The 21,070-nt window shown below is 41.3% G+C and overlaps 1 protein-coding gene across 1 annotated transcript in view; it reads right to left on the bottom strand.

Annotated features, from left to right (window-relative positions):
- Positions 1-20,605, bottom strand: part of LOC108248549 (dynamin binding protein) — a 41,335-nt gene extending 20,730 nt beyond the window's left edge. The window contains exons 1-4 of the mRNA XM_017437393.3: positions 20,471-20,605; positions 6,577-6,731; positions 5,725-5,847; positions 1,826-4,045 (exon numbers count right to left, since the gene is read on the bottom strand). Of these exons, the coding sequence (XP_017292882.1) occupies positions 1,826-4,045; positions 5,725-5,847; positions 6,577-6,721 (2,488 nt within the window). The 5' untranslated portion in view covers positions 6,722-6,731; positions 20,471-20,605. The remainder of the gene's footprint in view (positions 1-1,825; positions 4,046-5,724; positions 5,848-6,576; positions 6,732-20,470) is intronic.
- Positions 20,606-21,070: the final 465 nt, after the last annotated feature.

Raw genomic sequence — 21,070 nt, 5'->3', positions numbered from 1 at the left:
AACTGAGCTTGAAAATTTCAAAATAAAAGATCCTAAACTTCAAAAATACAAAAATATATATATTTTTTTTTTCAAGAAAAACACAGACTTAAACTTTAGAGTCTTAATAGCTCTTTCTGTTTTGATCAAAGTACGACACCTCTTTTAAAAGTGCTTCTAAAACATTTGAAGTGAGACGTGAAAGGCAGGGCCCTGTTGTTGAAGCTGCTCTCAGCTTTGTAAAAATAAGCTGCCATTGTGTCTCAAACGTCACGCGAAGAAAACACGCCCTGCAAAAACAAGGAAGAACACTCCCATTCAAGTGAATGGGAGCCAGTGCATCACAGCAGCAGAGTAAAACAAAGTGTCTTCCAACAAAGTGTTGATGTGTACACCCCCGAACACCGTTGCAGAATAATGAGCTGATGATTTCCATTTGAAACCCTTTACACCACACAAATCCTCGTGCATTTCCACTTTACGAAACGTTGTGGAATAACAAAGACAGAGAAGTTTTCGTTTATTGCTGTAAAATGGGTGTGTGAGTTTTTGTAATGTGATGAGCGAACAGAATCTACAATAAATATGAGGTTTGAACGAGTGGTAAAGTGCAACTTTTACCAATTCAAGATAATAATGCTGTCAAAATGAACATTCTCATTAACATTCATTACAATCAAGATTATCTAAGCACTGACTAGCAAGAAGAAAAAGACAAACAATGACCACAACAAGTATTTACTGATTAAATTACATCAATAAAATGAGCTCAGCTGTAATCTGATGTACTGTATTGTTTTTAGCAGTAATCTGATGGCTGAAAATATCTTAGAGTAAGCAAAAGAGAAATCACTACTTCAAAGCCTTGATAAGTAGGTTTTCTTTGCCAATTGTTGACTAAATGTGTTAAGCAAAAGCATTTGGTCAGAATGAATGAATGTCCAAGTGTGAAACTGGAAGCATTAACTTGACAAAAAGCCTGTTTATTTGGCACCAACCGCATCAGATTTTTCTCTATGAGCAAACGTAGGTGTGCACTCTACAGTCAGGTTTATAATACATTAAATGCTGAGCAGAGAAAATAAATCTGCAGTCAATGAGCTTAAAAGTAAGATCAAGTTTTAAAAACTGCATCTGACTTCACTTCAAACAGACAAATTCAAACAACAAAATCCAATCCAATAAATCTAATTAAAGTTAAGCTTCCTTTTCAATCATTTTGGCTCATCATTGTGCTCAAAATTAAACCATTTCTCCAAACTGAGGTTGTTCAAGTTTTGCTTTAGTAAGTCTGGCAGAAAACAACATTTATAGTGAGTTTCAGGTTTTTAAAATTCATAAATAGTGCAGGAATATGGGCAGGAACTCAAACAAATAGGCTGAATATGGTTCCAGTGAGGTGATGAGACATGCTCACAGGCACACATCAGAGTGATTTAGAAAACATCTCAAAGAGGAGACCCCTGAGAGCATCGATGTCTCGTTTTTAGATCCTTTCTTTATTAAATTCTCTCCTAAATGAATGTGGATTTTCTCACAGTCACCTGCAGCCAGAAGAGAGACACTATGACATGAACTAAAGCAAGTTATGCTTTGTAGTTTTCAGTCTTTCTACATATTTAACTAGTGTTTTCAGAACGATATCAACTGAAAAGTTTGAGAACAAAATGTGAAATTTTTGTTGCTTGTCACAGTTTCATAATGTGTCCCTGAACAAGCTATACTCACACTTCTGCGGTCTGACTATAATGTAGTACTGTGGGTCAGATTAAAGACGTTTTAAAAGACTCTTTATAAACTTATGTGCAAAAATAGCTTTAACTTCTAATCCATGGTTCAGTCTTACCTTGTAGCTGCTGCTGCTCCAGGGCCAGCGTCTCCAGCATGTAGTTACAGAACTCCAGATTCTCCAAAGCCTGTAAGCGTGCCGTCTCGTCCTCCTCCTCCTCTAACATTGCCCCGAGTTCCTCCGCCGTGCGTGCGTATTCCTCCATCTCGTGCTCCACTTCTTGTAACCGTAGCAACAGTTGGTAGTTTTCCTCCTCCTCCTTCTGTCGCTCCATTTCCAACTCCATCTCTCTGTCCAGCTCTTGCTCTGCGTCCAGCTGGCCCTGGATTTCATGTTCTTGGGTGGGTAGGTGGTCAACAAACTCCGCCTGAACCTCATTAGGAACAGTTGAGGCTGGTTCGTCAGGAGCGGAGAAGATGGGACTGTCGGCGGACGGACGAGTGGCATTTTGTCTCGGACATCGAGCAGGGGGGAGTGGAGCAGGACGAGCTGGTTTGTATGCAGCAGGGGCCGGGGTTTGCACGACTCGAGGACGAGGAGGAGGAGGGCGAAGGGTTCTGCGTCTCTCCAAAGAGGAGGACTTGGAGTTTGGCACCGGAGAACGTGAAGAGCCACTGATGATGTCGTTTTCGTTGCTGTATTTGAGTATAGAAAAGTGGCGCGAGATGTGAGGTGCCTGGTTCAGGTCGGCTGAAGGCGAAATCTCTCGGGAAGCACCGGAGCTCATGTTGGCGTCACTGTAAGAAGACGTCAGGCTTTCCTCAAATTCAAAAAGCTGCTGGGACAGCTTGGTTTCCAGGTCACTGGCTGAAGCTGCTAGGGCTTCTAAGGTGATGGACGCAGGCAGTCTTCCATTAGCTCTTCGAGTCCTCTGCTGAGGACGTGGCCGTGCTTCACCACTCTGCTTCAAATCAACGTCACTCATACTACCATGACGAGTTAGCCTTTGTTGTTTATGACCTTCTACAATGGTGTTTAAAGCCTGGCTAAGACTGGGTGATCTGTTATTGGTGGAGGCACTGTCTGTTGGTGGTCTCTGGGGATATGTCATGTCTTTAGACCAACCAGATTGAGAGTTGTGAAGCAAAAGGCTTTGAGTTCGTCTAGGTTGTACTGGTCGAATGTTACCATTAGTGTAGTTGGACTGATTTCCACTGGACTTTTGGCCTACTTGTTGTCTGCGGTAGTGTTCAGGCAGGCTAGGCCGAGGTGGGAGTCTAGGCCTGGCTGGTGGAGCGGATTTGCGTCTCACAGGTGGTCTGTAAGATGGAGGGGTAGGTCTTGGAGGCTGAGACTCAGGCCTGTTACCCTCATTTCTCTGCTCCCTCTTAACAGTCTGCTCCCTACTGCTGTTATGTTCACACTGCCACCTTTGCTCTTCAGTCCTCTCAAAGTAGTCCAGGTCCCACACAGTATGATCTTCGTGAGTCCTCCATTCAGGATCATTCTCGGACTCATTGGGACATTCACGATTAGAGCTTTGCTCAATACATCCGTTCTCTGTCACATCTTCAGGTTCAACTGCATTTATTTCCTCTGCAGTTTTCTGCCCGTTATCTTCTATTTTCACAAAACGATAAGGAAAGATACCCCGTTGCCCTCGCAGCTCCCCCTCCAGCCAGCCATCTTCCAAAGTGTTTACTATACGAATGCGATCTCCCACATCGAAGTCCAACTCACCTTGCTCCATGGCCCGAAATTCATAAAGTGCCACTCCATAGACGCCATCCTCGTCCTCGGGCTCTTCTTCTACTATAACTTCCTTTTGTTGTTCTTCACCAAGAAAAACTTCAACTTCTTCCATACCTTCTTCCTCAGTCCCTTCTCCTGCATCATAAGCATTGTCGTAGCTCAACTGCTGAGGGTCATTATTTAAATACTGATAGTCAACCGGCTCCTGAGGAGACCGGAGAGGAGCTAAGAGTTCCACAAACCCTTCTGGGAAGATGCCCCTTCGGCCCTCCAACTCTCCCTGAAACCAGCCAGGCTCAGGCAGCCCTGTGATGATGATCAAGTCCCCTTCCCGAAAATCCAGCTCTTCATTCATCTGTGCATGGAGGCTCATAAGTGCCTGGGCTTGGCCTAAAGCGTAAGGTGGGAGCTCTGAAGCCTGAGCCTGAGCCGAGCGCTCTGACAGCTGCCTCGAGCGGCCTGAGAGGTTCAGCTCCTTCACACATGATGTGGGGAAGAGACCGCGGACGCCCCAGGCATTACATCCACGTTGCCAGACTTCCCCGAGGTCCATGGACCCTCCTGCCTCTCCCACTACAACATCACCTGGAGATAAAACAAACCCAAAGGGAATTCCATTTAATGTACAAGTGATATACTAGTGAAAAGAGTTCTAGTGTGTTAATCTGAAGTACCTGAACTAAGCTGACCCTTATTCAAAGCTCTGCTAAGATTACAAGGGCATCAAAGTATTTAGCTTTGCTACTGTATTTAAGATAACTTTGCATAGATTCTACTAACTAGAGAGTGAAGGATAAAAGGAATGTTGTCTGGTCAGCCAGAAGTCACGAGGGTCACATTCCAAAGACCTGCAGCTCCACCTCCCATTGTGTCTGGGACCGAAACTGGAATAAAGCCAGTGGAGCCATAGGAAACAAACTGGATGGACAATAAGGACTGTTTCCATATATCCTCTGATGTGGGAAGGGTTGTTTGTTAATGACACAGAATATGTTGGACTCTGTGTTCTTGGGTGCATGTGGGCAAAATAAAAAGTAATAAAAAAAACATGGTAGATATGGGATAAATTGGTAATCATTTGCATAATTTACAGCTGCAAATGATTTGTGTTCTAACTTGACAGGGTTTAGTTCGCAGTATGGCAAAAAAATCAGATTTCATAATGAAAACAAACACTGAGTACTTCAGCTACTGCTACATGAAGACTACCAGCTAATCTAGTAAAACAAAGATTTTTACTGATATAATGCCTCTCTGTAAACATCAGTGCTGCATGAGATGGAAAAATAAATCTATATAAAATGTCCTGTTGTAAGAAAATTTAGGTAGATAAAAAGGCAACAACAAAAATAAAAAAATAAATCAGACAAAGGTGAAGATGAAGGTTTAAGCTTGACCTATGATGACATCTTGTGGGGACTTTTGTAATCAACTTATTACTGTGTTTCAGTTTAACGCTGAATGTCCCCCGAGGAACTCAGACAAACCTATATTTTTATTCTCCAATAAACCTTGTGAAATATACTTCAAATGGAACTAGAAAATTATTAGGACATTTAATAGAATTGCAGATAAATGCCTGTCACTCCATAAATTACAAATTGTAATATTTGTTCATAATTGTCTTAAAAAATATGTTTACAGTGCATAAATTAAACGTTGCCTTCTTTTCTTATTAATTTTCAAGTTTCAGTTGATTTTTTTTAACTTATAAATTCAGCATGAATATTTCTACAAAGCTATATATCCATGGTTATAAAAGAAAACTGTGCCTTTTCTCCATTTGTTATGACCAAAAGGTAGAATTTGGGTTTGACTCATATTTTTAAATGCTTCTATTTTAACTGCAACATGCAAATACTTTCAATACTCTAAATTGAAATAGCCAGTGTTTATTTTATCTCACAGTTACTTCTTTCCTACAGTATTTAGTGCTACTGAATAAAGAGAAATAACAGTAATTTTGTGTCATTTTTACTTTTTTGGCATCTGTCAACTTTATGGCAGTGGAGAAAAGGCACCAGTCAAATCTGACTGTCAGGTCAAACACAAAACACCACAAAGCAACTAGTTTACCTGAGCGCTCCGACATCAACAAGGAGCTTTAAGCTAAGTGAGAAAACACGAGCTGTTAGCAGCAGTAGGGTTAGGAACAAAGCGTTTTGTGCGGCTGGATCATGAACAATTAACAAAAGAAGGCATCATCGATTCGGTCATCATGTTAAATTGAGGACTCCGTGTGAGAGTATTGAACAGGACTGCACCTCTCTTCAGGGACAAAGTCCCCGGCTCCGCTGAGCTGAAATCATTGATGCACACATACAGTCTGTCTCCAGGCTTGGTGCTGGGGATGGTGACCTCTTCCACAAAGGTGCTGGGGAACTGACCTGAAGACAGAAAGAAGGCACAACTGAAGGCCATCAGTGAACTCAAACAAACATTTCTACATGATAAAGTAAAATGAAGATAACATTTTAACCACCTGTCTTCCTCATAAATATATATGCTGATAAAACTTATATATATTATCCATCAGATTAGGGGAGAAGTGAGACATTTGAAGATTACATTCAACTACATAAACTACCACTTTGTTACAGCTTTCAAATAGAGCTGATTTTAAAGAAGAGGCAATGTTTCATCTTAACAAAGAGTCTTTATAGTAAATGGTACTTGTATTATTGTAAACTCATTTAAAATCCCTATTTCTCACTCCACGCTTGGAAAAACTTTGTAATTTTTTTATCTTTTAGTTTTGATGCTTCCTTCTTATTTAATGAATCTTTAGGAAAGATTATTGAACATCGAGTGGATAACTGATGTATGATGACTTCATTTTGAGTTTCTGCAACACAAAAAATTCTTAATTTTTCAACTCTTACCCTTTAAGAAACAAGTTGTGACAGTGCTATCACAAACTCTTTGAGGAAGTGAAGAAACCAGTTATTAGACAGCACCGCTGGACTCAAACATGCTGTTTTATAAGCACTAATACAGCAGATCGTCCGTCTACTGTACTTAAAATAAAATTATTTTTTGGTCTTGATTAAACTAAATAGTGGCGAACATTTCTACCAACCGGTTGGGTTGGATCAGTAATGACCGTTGGCGGTTACCTGTGACGCCATCTTTGTTCCCAAGCAACCAGAACTCGTCCACGACACTGAGCACCTCGATGACGTCGCCAGCGAAAAGCGGGAGCTCCTCGGAGACGCTGGGCAGGAACTCAAACAAAGCGCGCACCACTGATCCCGGTTCCATTCCTCATAGCCTGCAGGGGGCGACAGAGAGGCACGATTTTGTCCGACAGGAGAACACATCAACAAAATTCTCACAGAACAGCAACAGGTACACGAAGTTAAGCATAACAGAAAGGTGCAAAACTTTTTTTTTTATTTATTTTTTATAAGAATGCACAGCAGGATTCAAAGTCTTTACTATATGCAAATCAACAAATGCCTCACACAGAGAGAGAAAGCTTTTGGTTTAAAAAGAAAAAAAGACTAATTGAGAGGGGTAGCAAGAGCGTGAGAAATCTGGGACAGGGAGGAGACATAAAAGAACCGGAGGAGAAAAAAAAGGGAGCTCCTTTTAAGACAGATGGAATACATTCCTCCACATTCCTCTATCCAGAGGACACAAACATTAGAAGAAAATAAAGTATCCTAAACTCAAACTGTGTATTTTAAGTAAAGTAACACATTACTTTTCATATTTTAAACCAGTCAAATGAAAGTAAATCAAGTAGATTATCTTGCAAATATATAAAAGATACTAAAAGTCTGATCAGCTACAATGTTGTATTGATTTGTGTTTATCTAATGTTTCCCTTTGAAATGGATCCAAAACATGCCAGCAAAAATAAGCATCATGGAGCCACTGCGAGGATGAAGGGCTCCGGTCCTTCCTGTAGTTTATTACCTGCAGAATATAATCACATTTAGTGACTCCAGCTCTCTCTAAAGGCCATCAGCCTTTGTAAAACACGTTTGACTATTCTGACAACAGTTCAATCAAGTGTTATGCTGAATATAACTTCTATCACATCACTGAGGTCTTAACTAAATTATTTATGCTCAGACTGAGCACATGCACAAGACGAGTATTTCACCTGCTCCTGTGCATTAATATCTGAAGACAAAATAACCACAGGCAGGGAAGAAGAGGTCCTGAGGTTTGCCAAACTCAATGGGACTTCTGTTAAATGGAGCAAAGGATGTGAGAGAAACAAGAGTCTAGACCAGTTCAGCGACACCATCTCTGGGGAGACTCGGGGCTCGGGTGGTCCTGGGTACGGATACAGGAACAGATGACCAGCAGTGGAAAAGGAGAGCTGACTATAAAGGTATATAAACGAGTTTGGGAGTCTGTTTGCTTGGTAGAGATGAACTGGAATCGTTTTGCTCAACAAAAACTGGTGGTGCTCACCGTGTGGCTGGGTGAGAACTCAGCACTGCACAGGAGTAAAACCACAATGAAACCTAAGCTGAGGGGGTGTGCAAGCAAAGACCAAAAATGCAGCAACAAATGAGCTTATTTATAAAATGGACAAGACACTGTGTTGTATTTGTATTATTATTAGAAAAATAATGTAACAGATTTGTCATCATTATATCATAATATAATCTAAAAGTAACAGTACAGTTAGTCTAAATGGGATAATTAGCAAATGCAAAACGTTATGCAAGCTTCCTGAAACTCAAACATTTTTTTTAAATCAGATAACTGAAACCACTGAGTGATGGTTCAACGAGACTGCAACACTTATCGAGGTTTGTAGTCAAAAACAGAAAGCAGCGGCGGTCAACTTTTCTGCTCATCTGCAACTCAAATCGAATTGTTGCTGCATCTCAAGCACCACGGCTGAATTAAACATGTCCAGACACGCAACTTTGAGGAATGGTTTCCATGAAGCGCCGAGCGATAATGATCTCACAGCCCGGCGTGTCTCAATAACTGGGAGCAGTTCACCGTAAGCGGAAGAATACTGAAACGCTCAAACAGAGATGATCGAGTGTGTGTTCAAAAGGTTTGTTGGAAGAAAAACAACAACAACAAAAAAGACTGAATACTGAGTAAAACTACTTAAATGCTCTGAAAAACAGAGCAGAACTGTGTCAATCTTTTTACAGTCAATCAAAAAGTATCAAACAGATTCTAAAAATATCTCAATTTTAAAGTTTATTTTGAAAAAAATAAAGGTTTAAATCCAGCTAGTCCATGTTGAACTGTTTGTAAAAGTCCAGAGTCTCTATCTGTTTGTGTTGTGGAATAAAAACCAACTGCAGTTTTTAAAATTACAAGCAATCAGACATTTTCTGGGGTTTGTGTTCAAAACTTCAGAGTCAAACCTACAGACAGCGTTTCATTCTAACTACGGATTTAAAAAAAAAAGAATCAAACATGTGACTTCTGAACTTATTACATTTCACAAAACCTTCCTCAGAACCTGTTTCCAAAACAGCACTACTGGTATATAAAGAGGAAGGAACCGAAGCTTTTAATTAAAGCCCTCTCTACAGATCAAAAAAACCTGCTAACACCCACTAACGTCTGGATTTTGAGTGTTCAATCGGTCTTGTTTTAAAAGCCTTTGCAGCAGTAGCAGGTAAATCTACCTCCAACATTGATCAGCATTAATGGAAATAACACCCAGGTGCATTTACATTCATTTATTCAGCAGCTGCTTTAACCTGAAAGATATTATAGACAAGGATGAACATTTTTGGTTGTAGAGCAAAAAGAGACCCTGGTTTATGGATTAAGAATTTAAATGGCAGTTCAGAAAGAACCAATACCAACATATGAAGTAAAGAGGTAAAGTTAGACCTGTTAGAAGTGAAGGAAAGTGTTTTCTGAAGACTTTGTATGAATCTTTAAGAGATTCTTAATGGTAGAGAGGGATATTTTTGCTCTGTCTGGTCGTCCAACAGATCGGTTTTAGAGCGGTTTAGCTGAAGGTTGCATTCTACATTCAATTGGATACGTCAGAGTCAAGCTGAGATTCAAGATGCAACGGCAGAGTCAGCTTGTGTGAATGAGTTGAGTATCGTCAGCATCACATTCTAGTTTTCAACAAGGTTGCTGCATTTGCAGCTGAAAGAGTGGGTACAGATCACTTTATCTTTACAGAAACACACAGTTTCTGATGGTAATATTTAATATTCACCACCACAGCTGAGGGTAAAACCTCCTTAACGTTTGCACCGGGCTCTGATAAAAAAAAAAAGTTCTTGCAGTTAATCCTCAGGTCTGCATCCAGCCAGACAAGCTCCTTAACGTCATCCCTGGGTTCATCGGCGTGTCTGCGGCCTCGGCGCTCGTCGACTTTTACCTCACACTCTCGCAGGTGACCCCGTGAGCCGCNGGGGGGGGGGGGAGTGTGTCGCGGCGGTTTCCCGGGGATATTGGGATTTCCACTTTTTGAAGAGCTTTTTTATCATCGCAAAGCTGAGCTCAACGTTACACCCGTGAAGTGGCAGCTGCTAAAACGTCACAGAAAAACGGCTTGTGGTAAGGTACAAGGGGCATTTCACGCACGAAGAAGGTTGTGTTGAAAAGGCTGGCAGGCGTGGCGCTTCTGTTATGATTCAAAAGGTCTCTGATAAGCAGTGGGACATCATTGACTTCATGTTTATTAGCTCCTGAATGAAGGGCCACAGACGGCAAAACTCTAAAAGATATTCTACCTTAAGCAACACTTTAAAACACACACCACAGCTGTGATTAGCTTTCAGGTAAGAAAACAGAGTGTGTACAACCTGGCCCGACAACAGGTTTACGACACACAGCCAAGCCAACAGCTAACACACACCAGACGTTCACTGGATACACACACCTGACCCGAGACGTGACCCTGAGACATCAACACACTTTAATAAACCATCTATGTGTGTTCAAATGAGCACTTTAAAGGACTTGTACTGCAAAAATATTAAATCTAAAAGGAACTTTTGTTTATAGCAGTACACTTGCGATGCATATACGGTTTAAAGAGCAACACTATCAGTGAGAATACTGCAGTACACGCCTACTTAATGCAAATTTAGGAAATCGGAGAATTCTGCTGTTAATAAAAAGGTAAGTGATTATATTACAGTGTTGAAGAGGGAACACACAAGTGGAACTACTTCTGACAAATAATGCTGCAGATGTTTGCAACCCAAATTGGATGGTTTGGCAAGTTAAGTTTGAAAAAAATAAAAATAAAAATCATTTTACTCACAAAGTAGTTCTTCCTAATAAACAAAGCTTAATGACTTAACTTCCTGTGTATTGTTTTGTTCTGTGTTTTTCAACCATTTTGGCAATGTTTTTTTTTTTATTTATTTCCTCTGTTTGTTTGTTTTTTTTTTACTTATTAGCAGTTAGAGGGCAGTACAGGTCCCAGACAGTGTCAGTGGAGTTAACATGAAGCCTGTCGGCAGCTACAACAGAGTCTCACTGGGGAGTAAAATATTCCACCCTGTGGGCACGTTCTGCTGGTTTAAGCTCAATGACATGAATGCTACAAACGTTACACCTCACCTGATCTTATTTATTGTAGGAATAGTCGCAGCAAAGCCTGCCAACAGTGGAGATTTTCTGTTTAAAATCCATTAATGAGGCTAAAATTAGAAGATAAATTAATCAGTCAGCAGCTTGGAGCTGACAGACCGGACATGAACAGAACACAGAAAATTAAAGACAGAGGGGAGATGAACAACATGGCAGGCCCATTTTCTGTGTCTGTAACTATTCCGATCGCCCACAGATGGATCTGATTTGTCTAATTCTGCGGCTTCCTAAAGTGTGTGTCTGCTGTAGCTCAGTAGTCAGTTCTCGGGTCTCGTAATCTCGGGGCTGAAGGGTGAAAGCCCAGGTTGGAGCTGTGATCAAAGTGGTGGCGAAAAAGTTGACTCTGCCTCAACCTTTTTTCCTTTTAGTTTTTAGGATTACTTCACAAGCGATATTGCAGAAATACCACTTCAAATAAAAGTTAGAAAACCAATCCAGACAGCTGTGTACCTGTCTGTTTAATTTTACCCAGTTAAAAGTAAAAATACTCCAGTTTCAGGAGGAGGTGGGGGTGGATGTGGCTGTGGGTGCGGAGGAGTCAGTTTCTCTGATTTAATGATTAAACCGGACTGTTTTTTTTCACAGAAAATGTAACGCTAATTATTAAACCTTAAACATTGTCTGTAGCTTCTTTCAGACACGTACTGATATTACTGATTTAGGAAATAAATGTCCGCCGCAACTGATACTCACACAGTATAAGTGTAAGAAATAAGACCCTAAAAACCCAACTTAGATGCTGATTAAAGGATTAATTAAATGAAAAATGATTTTTACAGATGAAATATAAATGTGATTTTGAATAGACTGGACATAATGAATCAAAAACATTCCCAGCAGAGAGCTCATCATTTCATAGCTCAACAATAAATACTGAATTCCCAATGTTTAAAAGATATTTATCTGCCCCTACTTTTTTTTAATGTGGCCCCCAGCTTTAATCTGTCACTAGACCCCTTTATGAAAACTCTTCCTAAAGCACACAGTCCTGTTAGTATCTGTTCAGAGGCTTCAGTCCTGTCCACTATCCAACTAATTTGATTTATTGCCCGTCCCAATCAAATTTTACGCAAAATAAAATGAAACAGTTGTGTGGTTGTGGGTCAGCCCTCGTGTCAGAGTTCTGAGTCATGTCAGCTTTTCCTGTCTATGCATGTACAGTTGAATGTGTGATAAAACACTGCAGTAGTGTGAGGTGGTATCTGCTGACTGGCTGTATCTCCCGTTGAATACAGTCCGATACCACCAACAGAGCAGCGGCTCGGTTTTCTGTCTGCGTGCCAGGGCGAGGCTCACGCCGACCCGCAGCCTCTGCACCATTCAATCCATTCGTGCGCAGCGAAGTGGCAGAACGACACGCGGGCTGTGTGTGTGCATCCACGCACAGAGGCAAACACCGGGAGAACCCTCTGGAGTGAGCTGAATGCCAGCTGGTGTCTTTTGATAGCGACTGTTTACTGGTGAACTCGAGCGCTGAGTCCACCAAAACACATTCACCTCCAAACAACGTAAACCCCAGCGGAGGGGGGGGGAGACAACAAGAGGACGGTTCTGGATATTAGAAACTGTGGGACGTCTGTTGCATCTCTTTTGACAGTCCCAGCACGTGTGAATGATGAGGGCTGGAGGTGGCGAGGGAGAGGAGCTGCGACACGCTGACAGCTGTCAACACTCATGACATGTGGGGTTTTTTATGACCCAAATGTTTGTGGAGTTTGTCCCACAGAAATGCACCGAGGCGGGACAACATTACCCATTTAGATATTAATTTATGTCTTCATTATAAAAAGGACAAAGAGATGTTATGAAGTCACTTGCTTTGTCCAATCAACACTAACACCCCCCCCCACCACTAAATAAATATCCATTTCACTTTCACATAAGACAGACATCTTTCAGCTAACTTATAGATGAATAAAATAAAAACCTATTCTTTTTCAAGCATTCATCTAATGCTACATTTACAGGATTGCTTTCTGTCATGGTGGGTGGAAAAGGAGGCGAACCCGGAGCGCAGACTCATTTTCAAAACGAGAAAGAAACTAATTTATTTACAATAAACACAAAACAAAGGGCTGGCGTGGCCGCAAACTAAACATAACAGAATCCATGAATGAGACATGATCAAACCTGAGACAAGACGAGAGGGACAACCGGACAGAGCATGAAGCGACAAAGTGACAATGAACCAGCAGTGAGTGGAGGAAATGACCAGGTTTTAAAGGAAAAGACACAGAGAACAAGACCACATGAAAACAACAAAAGAGACAACAAACCCAAACAGAGACCAGGAACAAAACACTAAATACAAAAAGAAACATACAAAACCAAATCCTGAGAGTTTCATTCTCCACATCCCCAGATTCTTCAGCAGTCACATGTCAGCGACCACATTCACATGGTAAAACAAAAACACGGTTAATTCACCAATGGAGACATTTCAAAGGGACAGGATTCAGTTACATAATGTGATCTTTTTTCTAAGGTTGCCGTGGCAGCTATCAGAAGCTGATAAGTTGTAGAGTTGCATCTAAAGATAACTTCCTGGGAGTTTTATTGAAATCAGTTCAGTGGTTCATGAGATATTTTGCTAACAAGACCGGAACACACATACAGGTAAACACATACTTGATTGTATTCACAGCGTTCTGTTGTCACTCACAGACCAAATAAGGAAGCAGACATAAGAGATTGTGTCTTACATTGTGAAATAAAAAGCCACACAAAACAACAAAAGGTGCACCAAAGTACAGCCGCCTTAATAACGGCATCGTTGCAACACATTCCTGCTCAGAGAAGAGGTTTCTGAACAAGCAAGAAGTTCCCAAAAAAGCCCGCGTTCTTCCCCGAAGGTTTAAAATCTTAAAAAGGCCGGTGTCCAAAGCTGCTGGTGCTAACTTGTTGTACTGAGACTGAGTGCTTAATGTTAGTTCAACTGATTGTCTTTCAAAGATCTGAAATAAAAACATCCAAGTTTTTGTGATAATAAAAACGTTTTGGTCGAAAGCCCAGAGACTTTAGTGCCTCTCGCGCAGATAGGCCCGATCATCCATCTTTTCTTTCAAACAACAATTAAAGAGACGGGGGCCCACGAGGAACGAGCTTCCCCTTTTTATGGTGCATTTTATTTAGATGAGGCAGCGCTGCTCGACCTCAGCCAAATGGGTGAAAAAGAACACATCTGGCACGCTGAGATGAATGCTCTGAGACACCAAACTCAGCTCAGCTATTTGGTGCCGAGGCGTGTGAATACCAAAGTAAGCACAAACAGAAGCCTGGTTGAAGGCGTGCCGACACCCTGCTTCACAGACTAACAGAGCAGAATCGATGCAAACATGGGGGGGTGGGGGGTCTTAATCCCTCCCTGCGTTAAAAAGATCGGCACACTCGGCTAGAGCCTACCTCAGATGTCACCGGGCAAAAGATGACATTTCTTCATAACTGCTTTAACAAAATTGAAGGCCTGGAATTCCTTCAAGGAGCGCATATCACCTGCCGCCCTGCATGCCAGCATTTTAAACTAAGACCACTTTATGTTGAGAAATGACAGAGTTATAGCCATTTTGGGCAAACCTTAAAAATAACATTATGTAGGATTTCATGTGGCATTGCAAGATTTGATGCTCTGTTCTTGCAGGACGTTGTGAGGAGGACTCTCATCTACTGCCAGATCAGCCTTTAGCTTAATACACTTAAAACTGACTGAGTGATAAACATTTATTTGTGTTTTCTAAAGGTCAATTAGCTGTGGCAACCATCTTGAACATGGCTGATTGCAGTCTCGCGGAAATCTGTCCAGAGGTTTAAAAGATATTTTGCTAACAGACAAACAGGGTCGGCTCCAGCTGTTGATAACAAGTATTCGGGCAAAGATGTGGCACAATGTGATGCGCTCAGAGTATGTGTTGGGGACAAAACTCAGCTACTACCACGTCAAATTTTGGATTAGAAGCTGTAAAAAAGTGGCTGAGTTATGGTCACTTTTGTGTTTTCTGAGTTCAGTTGGCTGTGGTGGCCATCTTGTATTAGGTTGAGTCCAAAAGTTAAGTAGCTGTAGATGTGTACTCCAATGATTACTTTCTGAAAGCGTCCTTAAAATGTGTTCAGTGGTTCAAGAGAGAGACTTCGATAAGAGACGGAGTTCATCCCTACACACAAGTTGTAGAAAGTCGTAGTTAAGCGATGCATCTTACGCCCTCTTGGCTATTTTTATACGTCAGAAAGCAACAGATGTCAAACCTCAGCACCGTTCATTTGTCAGACTGTGACTGCTGGATGTCTTTATACATCCCTTACTTCTTTTCAGTTATGTTTGTTTCTCTATGCGGGCATAAAAATAGGAATTTTTGTTCCAAATTTGGTTTATGACAAACACAGCAAAGTCGATGCAGCGAAATCCGTCCAATGATTAAAGCTTCACTGGAAATGACTTCTTTTCCATGAGTGAAAATATCTGTGATGCCATGGAAGAGCTGAGAGGAACTAAAGGAAAAGTGTGAAGGCTGCTGCTAAATGTAGGAAAACTTTGGGTGGGTTTGTTTAAAGGACTGGAAACCCTTTTTTTTTTAAAAACTTATACGCAGATCTACTTGAATCTACCTCTGTCCTCAGCAGATTTTCATTTACGTTCCAGCATCTCTGCAACCCTGGCTAACCCACAAGCATCCCGGGAGGGAATATTTTTGATTTTTTTTTTCCACATTCCTTTTCATCGTGACGTTTTCTTCGTGTTCCATAGCTTTCTCTTAATCGCATTTTTGTCTCTCCATGCTTTTCCAAAACATGCACACGCACATGGCAAATATCAAAGACTTGGACTATAAGACACACACACACACACACACACACGCACACACAAAGTATACAGAACACTGGGTGGAACTGCCTTTTTTGCATAAACATTTCCACAGAGAAAAGAACAGCTCAGATGTTTGCAAGAGGGCCGAAGCTGCGTTGTCATGGATACAAAGATCTGTTTGGGTGGAAGGTTTTCCCTGAGAGGACCCCAGAGGTGCCCAAGGATATGCCGCACCCTTAAAATACATCTCAGCTTTAATAGCTTGCACACGAGCCGTTACACAACAGATGGGATCGCATCAGAACTGCAGAAACATCATCAGTTTAAGAACAAAATGTGGAGTCTTTTAATTGGGGGGGGCAACCTCAACAGCAAATTCCAAACTTTTAGATAATTCAGGGCCAAAGAGGACATCGGCGAGAGATCGCCAGGATGACACAAGCTCATACAAGTTCAGATGCTTTTTTTTTCAGCGAGGGCTTCAAAGTGCTGCTGACACATCTGTGAATCATCTCATTGGACACCCAGAACAATCTGTTTAGCGTTTCGGCAAAGTGTTGCCAAAACACTGACGAGCCAATCTCCAAAAGGTTTCATTCAAGTGAGGACAACCAACATGATTACACGATGGAATAAATTAAAGGAACGCAAATGGCCTGCCGCCTTTAATGCTGGAGTTTTTTTAAACTAAGATCATCTTCTGATGAGAAGGAATCTTGTAAGAGAGGACGACTCTCAGCTACTGCCACAGCAAATTTTAGCTCAACATCTGTAAAACTGACAGAGTTAGACCCATTTTAGTGTTTCTAAGGTTGCTTAGCTACGGCCGCCATTTTGAATTTAGATGTGCAGTTTTTTACTTTCTGAGAGTTTCATTAAAATGCATCCAGTGGTTCATCAAATATTTTGCCAACACAAGAAACAAACACACACAGACAAAAACACTATAATCTACAGTTTAGCTTGAATTCTCACGAGTGAGTATATTTGTTGATATTTTTACAAAGAGAAAAAAAAAAAAACCCTTCAAATTCAGAAACAGCTGCACAGCTGTTAGGACAAATGGAAACAACCTTAGGCTCCGTGGATTAAAAAGATTTGGGGAAAATTGAAAAACACAACAATTTCCTTGTTCTATCAACTAAAGCGAAATGAGACTTAAAAACTAGATTTTTTATTCATGTTTAATATGAACTGCTAATTAGAAACACAGAAAAGCAGGCTGAGGATTTCCACTGTTCTGCAGCTTGACAACAACAACAACAATCTCAAAAACAGGCATTGGGATCTCGTAAACGTAATAGACTCATAACATGAAGCTGAAGGATGGGATTCATTACAGCATCAGCAACACATTATTAATCATTTCTAAACATGAGCCCTTTTTAGACACTTAATATATACTAATAATGGCTTGATCAGCTTGTTAAAATGATGGTTCTAGTTATTATTGAAAGAGACTTGTGTGATTCTAATAAACAGCTGATTAGAAGTCAAATTAACCCCCTGTTAGGATAAAAAAAAGGTCTGTTAATGCGACCGCTAAAGATCAACGTGTGGCAAAGAATACTTTATTAGCAGGTGGGACCATATCGGTTCATAAAACGTTACAGCTAATCAAAAAGACAGGACACCAACAGTACATGTCTGAAAGTCTTGTTGCTTTGTTCAGTCTGTCTTCAGTCCGTCTCTCAGTCCCCGTGGCTGGTTGTTCCAATTCGACTTTTAGGTTTAAGATTTAAAAAAAAAAAAAAAAATCCCCTGCTGCATCTCAATGTCACTTCAACAAGTCATGCCTTATTTTTAAACCACCATTCCTCCAGTCAAAAATATACAGTGGAAGAGGGTTCACTTCCTGAATTTAAAAGCCGCTCTTTGTGGACGCTTCGTTTCGTTATCTGCAGCCTCTGATCGCGCAAGCAGAACAATCTGCAACCTTTTCCCTCCATTTGAAACCCTCTTCATTTTCCTGCCTTTTCTCATAAGTGTACTAACGCTGCACGACCAACGGAGTCTGCAAGGATTGCTGCCACCTTCAATTTCTGAGAGTCAACTCCTCCGTGAGATTACAGCAGATTACATCAAAAGGAAATTTTCCCAAGCTTAATTATGTTCGTTTGATCAAATGAATGATTTGATCTTTGCTGTTGCAGTCAACAGAACTGCCTGACTCCTTGGCTGCGACGCAAACTTCTCACATTTCTTTGCACGCACGTGAAATATGACGCGGTTACAAGTGTTCAATAATTCAGCGTAAAGGATGTTCATGTGTGTGTGTGTGTGTGTTCAAAATCCTGAGTAGTTACTAACCAGTAAAACAGGGGAGCAGCAGAGAAAAAGAAAAAGAAAAAGTCATGTACCTGTGCAGCTCTGTTTTGCAAAAACATCGTGTCACGTACGTCAAATATCTCTGATGGGAATCGCCGCAGCCGAGGAGAAGCCGCGAACCCCTTTTCTGTGCATCTCCAACCACGCCGTGTTGCCAACTCTGCAGCAGAGAAAAGCTGGAAATATCCCTGCAGACTGCAGTGGGTCGGACTGAAGACAGGCATTCACCTCAAAACACAAAACAAGAGCCCGTCTGGTCCCCCTCCCCATCGCCTGCTGAATGAACCTAACCCCTGAGCTCCATCTATTATGATTGAATGCAATTTAACTCAAACCTTTCCAGCGTTGTCAGGACTTTCGTGCAACTACAGAGGTGCTGTGAGCCAAATGGAACGTTCTCTAGCTGTATAAAAAACACAGATGAACTGTTTCTCCAAACTGAGGTCATTCAAAGCGCTATCCACAACAGGTAATATATTAATTATTCATAACAAGTAAGTTTTCATGGAACCCCACTTCAAAAGAATCTGAACGAGCTACTGCTTGAAAACGCTTCAAGTCATGACAGTGACTTCCACGAGAGTCCACCTTCTTTTACTCTGCAGCCTTTTATGAACAAGACTGTTTAAAATTCCCAAATATATGCTTACATTAAAAGGAAAAAACGTGGAACTACATCTTTCCACGGGCAATAAGGCTGCTTAAGTCCCAGTTTTGTTTCAATATTCTGAAACAAACACATCCAGCATTTTAAAATGACAGACATGTATAGGCTGCTGGTCGATATATGATTTTTTACCTTTTACTTAAGATACCACCAGACAGTCACACTATATGACTGTTATCAGTGTCTTTGTATTGTTTGTTTGTTTCTTTTCTTATTTTGGTCTGTCTGCATTCACTCTGGGCATCATTTCATCCCACTTTGTGTTGAGAACAGCTACAGTGACAACAAAAGGCTTTTTGTTTGTTTGCAAATACACATTCTTATTTTGTAATGTCCAAAACAGTTTAAGTCACTATATGACTGATTCATTTAATGCACCAACGTGTCATACAAACATTATAACTCAGTTATATCCTCTTTGTATTTGTTTATAGACTTGACTATATTATGAAAAAGCCCCGGTGCTTGTATTGCTCATGAGTATTCCCTTTCCTGTGTGTTTGTATCCCTCATCTTGTAAGGGCATAAATCTGTCCACATGTGTCAAACTCAAGGCCCGCGAGCCAACTCTGGCCCCTCAAGGTACTATTTTTTTTAAACGTATTCAATCTGGCCCACCAACCTGTGGCAGACTGACTCTTTATCGCTTCGCATTTTGCTTAAAAATATAAAAAACAAAACTAAGCATGCTCAGTGCGGACTTCTCGTGACAGTTTGCCATCTCTGAAGCCAGGAAAAATAAGTCCAAATCTTTTCAGTAATCTTTGACTTTGACGTGGAAGGAGCGACAGAGAGTGCCAAACGAGACCGAGCAAACTCTGTCGATGAACCTGCAGCCAAAAAAAGTCAGCTATCCGACTTGACTTCTTGTCTTTCTTTCTGTTGTTCGGATTGTTAGGGATTTCAACCTGAATCGATGGATCATAATACAGTGCATTACTAGGAAACAATACATGAAAAAGCTGCTGTTAAGGCATAAATGAATGCAAAGTAGTTTTTTCTTTCTTCATTAAGCCATACATTATTAAAAAAAAAACTACATATAGTGTCACTGGGAGAAGGTAGTTTGTATTTCTATATGAGTAATTTGACGGATTACATCTGTAAACAAAGGTTACTTGATATTGTTGTCCATAAATATTGACCTGGGCTGAGCTGGGGGTGAGATTTAAATGTTGTGTCCTTAATGGGGACAAGATGAAACTGTCCATCCACAGCCCAATAAAAAAACACACCTGGCTAAGAGTAAAGCTGAGTCTGTGTTTGTGCCTCACATGATGGAACAACTGACAGCAGAGGCCACAGCTGACACACAGCAGGGGGATCACTCCCTCCTCACTCCCTCTCACTCTCTGCAGCACACTTTTACTGTTCTCCATTATCACCCATTCACCTCACGTCACTGCTCGGTTGTGCATTCACCGCTGCCCCTGCCTGGGCTGGAGCCTGAGAGAGGAGCATAAATCATGTCGAAAAGCACAAGCAGACGACTGTGGTGTCCGGATGAAACACGGCAGAGTTTAGGAAAGCAGCAAAAAAAAGAAAAAAAAAAAACACTCGACGTGACTACACTCAGGTCCACCCAAGAGGAGAAGCTGTAACATCCTTCATTCAAAACGTGGGCGATTTTTGGAGCTTAAAAAGTGAAACTTTTCCTTACCTCTGAACTAGTTGTCGAGCTTGTTGATATGACAGGACCGGGCCGTTAGATCCAGTCTGACTCGATATCCAACTTCTTCAGCGACACAACTTCAGCGCAGCCAGGCGTCCCAGGACTACTAAAAAAAAAAAAAAAAAACAAGGTTCCCGAAAGACCTGCGAAGCGTTTAGCATTGAGGTAAAGACGGCATGTTGACATAAGAAAGTGCCACGACGGGTCCTGGCTGACTGCGTGTCTCCGGACAATCAGCTGTCATCACGTTAGACACGGGGAGATGCCGTGGCGAGCGGTTCTGCGCCTCTTCGAGCCTTCATACAATGACGCCACCCACTTTTTTTCTCTTCCACGGGGCTGCCCCTGCACATGCCTGACTAAAATCACCTGAAAGGGGTCCAAAAGTTCAGAGTGTATGGCAAGCCGTTTGTGTATTTATTCGCCATCCCTGCTCTCAACGACCACTAGTTTGCGACTACGCAGCACTAGTTCAACAAACACTCCTATTAGTAACACTTTTTTTATTTTCAAAACTGCCCCATTATCCCAACTAGTTAGAGCATAACCATACTTGTCAGTAATTTTGCTGCACTAGTCCCCCAAAAG

This window comes from Kryptolebias marmoratus, linkage group LG17 (genome assembly GCF_001649575.2).
Source record: "Kryptolebias marmoratus isolate JLee-2015 linkage group LG17, ASM164957v2, whole genome shotgun sequence".
NCBI classification, from domain to species: Eukaryota; Metazoa; Chordata; class Actinopteri; order Cyprinodontiformes; family Rivulidae; genus Kryptolebias; species Kryptolebias marmoratus.
This window is presented reverse-complemented; position numbering and strand designations above follow the sequence as displayed.